General features: G+C 34.0%; 1 protein-coding gene across 1 annotated transcript in view; it reads right to left on the bottom strand.

Moving 5' to 3' along the window:
* LOC107087001 (E3 ubiquitin/ISG15 ligase TRIM25-like) overlaps positions 1–1779 on the bottom strand; it is a 25389-nt gene that overhangs the window by 21032 nt on the left and 2578 nt on the right. Inside the window, exons 2-3 of the mRNA XM_015378326.1 lie at positions 1490–1499; positions 1313–1360 (exon numbers count right to left, since the gene is read on the bottom strand). Coding sequence (XP_015233812.1) covers positions 1313–1360; positions 1490–1499 — 58 coding nt within the window. The remainder of the gene's footprint in view (positions 1–1312; positions 1361–1489; positions 1500–1779) is intronic.

Genomic DNA, 1779 nt, shown 5'->3' with positions numbered 1-1779 from the left:
TTTTGTCCACCTACAGCCAGAAGGAAGATCAGCAACAGATTCTTTCTCATTCAGTGCTGAGCTCTTGGTTCTCCTGACCCTGAAGAAACATCTACACCTTGTTTGTGTTGAAAAAAAAACAAACAAACAAAACTAAGTCTGTAGCAGATTTTATTTATGATGAGGAAAAACCATTACTGTAATATGTATTGCTATGGATTTATAGTGATTCAGTATTGTCTTGAACTTAAATCGGATTACACCTCAAACCTCACAATGTGCTAGAACAAAGGTCTGCAACCTTTCATATTCAAAGAGCCATTTGGCCTTGAGTCCGGCTAAGAAAAAGTCAATTAGAGCCGCCAAATATTACATGATTTAAAAAAACCTCACCAATTGTTGTTAAATATCTGCCATCTTATTTATATGTATTTAATGATATTTGTTTGTATTTCAGCTACATTTTTATTTTTAACTTTTGTATTTTTAATTTTTGAAATGTGGGAAAACAAAATTATTCATAAAGATGAAGCATGGATTTTCTTCTATAGGCTATTATTTGATGTAAAAAGAAGGATAATAATAAAACACATAACTTCCAAGCTAATTAAGAGAAAAATAGCTCTAAAAATAGTTCTGATTCTTTTAACGTCATTCTGTTGTGAGAATTCAATTCCAATATTTACAAAGAACACTAAAGTATTTAAGAAAGTTATTTGTTATTACAGTACATTAGTGAATTCTTTATATCATTTTTTTAGTTTTATCTATATTTATTAACAGATTAATGAAATATATCTAACTCCAATGAAGCGATTATCAACCTATGTCACGTATCAACACAACCTTCCTGTAGGGGTCAGTGTGTTTTCACCAAAAAAGTAAGAGAAGTATTATGACAACTTTATTTTGACAACTATATTTCTCCTAAAAATCAACATAATCAAGGCGTAAAATCATCTCAGTTCCACAGTTAAAAAATATTTGTTTTCTATGTGAGTCAGGACTCAACAAAATGTCTTCAAACAACAACAGAATAAAATAACTGGTCTGGTTCGTTTAAGTTCAGAGTTCACACTCCTTGCTCCCAGTGAAACAAAATGCAAAAGAGAGAAAGCATTCTTCTGCTAATCAGCTTTTGAAATACAGTGTTGAAGATTTAACACAGCCAGAAAATCCAATTGGAAGAGGAAGAAAAAAAGAACAATCTCCAATTATTGATTAATGAAGTTTAGACATAAAACAACAGTAATGAAATTAAACTGTTTGAGAATTAAAATTAGTGAAATCTCTCTATTAGGGTTTACAGAATTCTGCAGAGACTCCATCGTACCCGATCCAAACTCCAGCATGTAGCGGTTGAGTGAATGTGGTCTGGACTCTGTGGAGGAGAGACATGGTTTTAGAGACGCTGTAGAAAGACAGAATCCCTGCTGAGTGATCCAGGTACACTCCTATTCTGGAGGAAACAGAACCTAAATTATTGGTCCAAATCATGTTGTAACCAAACTTAGAACCACCTGGGTAACAGGATAATGCCCAAGATATGTCATTAAATCCAAATTTACATTCATTCCCTTTTCCTGCTCTGCTGATATTCTTGTACGCGACTGCTACATAAATTTTTCCTCTCCATTTCACCTCCCAGTAACAGCGTCCTGTCAGACTCTCTCTGCTCAGAACCTGAGAGTAATAATTGAATCTATCTGGGTGATTAGAATAAGAGAGACATTCATCCATCCATGACACCTTCCTGTTCCCGTCTGATAGTAACAGTCGTGTCTGTGCTGTGTTTGGATC

This window comes from Cyprinodon variegatus, unplaced genomic scaffold (assembly GCF_000732505.1).
Source record: "Cyprinodon variegatus isolate N-32 unplaced genomic scaffold, C_variegatus-1.0 Scaffold170, whole genome shotgun sequence".
Classification (NCBI taxonomy): domain Eukaryota; kingdom Metazoa; phylum Chordata; class Actinopteri; order Cyprinodontiformes; family Cyprinodontidae; genus Cyprinodon; species Cyprinodon variegatus.
Note: the sequence above shows the minus strand (reverse complement) of the source record. Positions and strands in the feature narration are given on the sequence as shown.